Genomic DNA, 2,641 nt, shown 5'->3' on the forward strand with positions numbered 1-2,641 from the left:
AGACAACTTTATTTTTACAGAACTAAAGTCATGAATAAAACTTATATGGGGAAAACCCCTTTAGGTATAGCATATCTATATAATATACCTAAATATATATATTTTATTATGTTGTATGTGTGTGTGTATTACCCTCAATATGCTGTTGTTCAGTGGCAGCCAGTATCCAGCTGAAGGGTAGACATTCAGAGAAAGAAAAATGCTGTATTCATATAAGCATTTATCTGTCTATCTATTTATCTATCTATCTTGGATTAACTGTTCTTTAAATTGCTTTCTAACACTAATACTGTCAAAAATTGATCATCTGTTGCCATCCCTACTGCCATTGTTTTATCATTGCCATTTCTATCAACAGATTAATAATGAAGATCCTTACCATTATATCTATCTATCTAGAGAAAGAAAGAAACAAACAACCTCCCCACCCCCCGCCCCGGGGTGGGACTAGATTTTAGTTCTCTTTACTTCTAGTTCAGTGTTCTTTCCCATGGACTATGTAATGCTCTATTCCAGCCTTAGTGTTAACTGACTTGCTTTGTAAATATGATATGGAGAGTGATTTTCTCCAAAGTGCTTGTTTATGGGGATTAGTCATAATCCCATGAACCCTCTATGCCCAGAACCCTTTTCAGTGAACTCTTCACATCCTTGTTTCTCAGACTATAAATGAAAGGGTTGAGAGTGGGAGTTACCAGGGTATACATGACAGCAGCAGCCAGCGCCCCCACAGAGCGAGAGGTTGATGGTGGCTTCAGGTAGGTGGCAAAGACTGTGCTGTAGAAGAGGATGACCATGGAGAGGTGGGAGCTGCATGTGGCCAGGGCTTTCTTTTTCCCCTGTGCCGATGGAACCCTAGCCACAGCCTGGAAGATATGGGTATAAGAGCTTATGATGCAGAGGAGAGGGCCAATTCCTAACAATCCGGTCAGAAGCATCATTAGGATCTCATTAGGGTGGGTATCTGAGCAAGAAAGACGAAAAAGTGGACCAAAATCACAGAAAAAGTGGGGAATCTCTTGGTTAGTATAGAAATACAACTGGGATAGAAACAAGATGTGCACCAGAGAGACAAAATGGGCCACCCCCCACAACCCACCCACCAGCAGCCCACATCTACAAGGTGTCATTAGCAGTGGGTAGTGCAGAGGATGGCAGATGGAAGCATAGCGGTCGATAGCCATGGCAGTCAAAAGCAGGCTGTCCATATCAGCAAAAACAGCAAAGAAATATAACTGGGACAGACATCCAGAGAAAGAGATGGATCCGTGGCTGGTCCATAGATCCTCAAGCATTTTGGGGGCTGTGGTGGAAGTGAAGCAGAGATCCACCAGGGAGAGCTGGCTGAGGAAGAAGTACATGGGAGTGTGGAGGCGCACGTCAGCTCCGATGGCCAGCAGAAGGAGCGCGTTTCCTAAGAGGCTTACCAGGTAGAGTACTAGGAAGACACCAAAGAGGACTGGCCTGTTCCCTGGGCCCCTGGACAGCCCTGCCAGGACAAAGTCCGGGGTCCTGCTGCAGTTCATTCTAGGTCCTGGTGTGCTGTAAGAGAGGGGCCATCATGAGGGGGAGTTGCTCACTATCGGGAGCCGAGGAAGACAGAACGCTGGGCCCTGTCTCTTGCCAGTGGGTTCCCCTGAACAATCGATATGGAGAATGAGCGAAAACCTAGAACAGCAATGGGAGGTACAAGAGCTGGACGTCAAAAAGGGTCACGGTGTGAGACACAGAGATGAGAGAAGGCAGGGAACAGCGAGGCTTCCTGGAGTTCTTTGCATGTAAAAGAGAAACTGGGATTGTGGGATGGTAGAAATACTTGTTTGTGAATCTGTATCACAAAAGCATGAGTCTTTGAAGGCAGAGGCTGCATCTCTTAGTTTAGGGCTTTGCACACAGTGGGAGCTCAGTAAATGCTCCTGCCCATCTCCACAGTCGTGACTGAAGCACAGTGAGCCTCTAAAGAGTTTAATATGCCCACCCTTGCCCCACCAGTGTGTTCTCCACAGCGCAGCCAAAATCTTGTCAAAAAAGAAAATCTGATTATATCACTTCCTTGTTTACAAATAAGTGTCTGGAGGACATTGGTATTCTGAAAATTCAGAAATTCCAACCATGTCCTACAGAGCTCAGTTTTTATTGAGCTTGCGGCATCTCACCAACTTCACCTTGAATCACGCATTTTCTGCTCCCTGCCACCCCAGCTGCGTGGCCTCCCTTCCCTGAGTCCCTGTGCTCATCTCCCTACCTCAAAGCGGTTGGTAACTTTCTTTGGGAGATTTCCTTTGCTTCCTTGATTAAACCAAACCTACCTTTTATTTCGTGTGATAGCATCTTTGTAGCATTCACTACAGTTGTGATGTAGGAGGTGTAATCACATTCATCTTGTGTAAATATTTATTGAAGGTATTTAGTTGATGGTGGAGTCATCTTAAGACCAGACGGTGCCTTGTGGCAGAGACCGCATCTAGTTGTCTTCTCTGTTGAATGCCCAGTGTTTGTCATATGAAAGACTGAGTTTGCCTCAAAGTGAACAAGTATATTAATTATTGGAGAGTGAAGGCCAGAGAGGGCAATATGCTGTCCTTCCCAAGTGGTTCCCTTCCATGTCAACACTTTGTGAATAAAAGTTCTTGCTTCCAGT

General features: G+C 45.2%; 1 protein-coding gene across 1 annotated transcript; it reads right to left on the reverse strand.

Annotated features, from left to right (window-relative positions):
• Window positions 1-590: 590 nt before the first annotated feature.
• Window positions 591-1,687, reverse strand: LOC125908477 (olfactory receptor 24-like). The gene has a single exon (XM_049611319.1). It carries the CDS (start codon window positions 1,524-1,526, stop codon window positions 591-593), a length of 936 nt encoding a protein of 311 aa, XP_049467276.1. The 5' UTR covers window positions 1,527-1,687.
• Window positions 1,688-2,641: the final 954 nt, after the last annotated feature.

The sequence above is a fragment of the Panthera uncia genome (assembly GCF_023721935.1).
Source record: "Panthera uncia isolate 11264 chromosome B2 unlocalized genomic scaffold, Puncia_PCG_1.0 HiC_scaffold_25, whole genome shotgun sequence".
Taxonomy (NCBI): domain Eukaryota; kingdom Metazoa; phylum Chordata; class Mammalia; order Carnivora; family Felidae; genus Panthera; species Panthera uncia.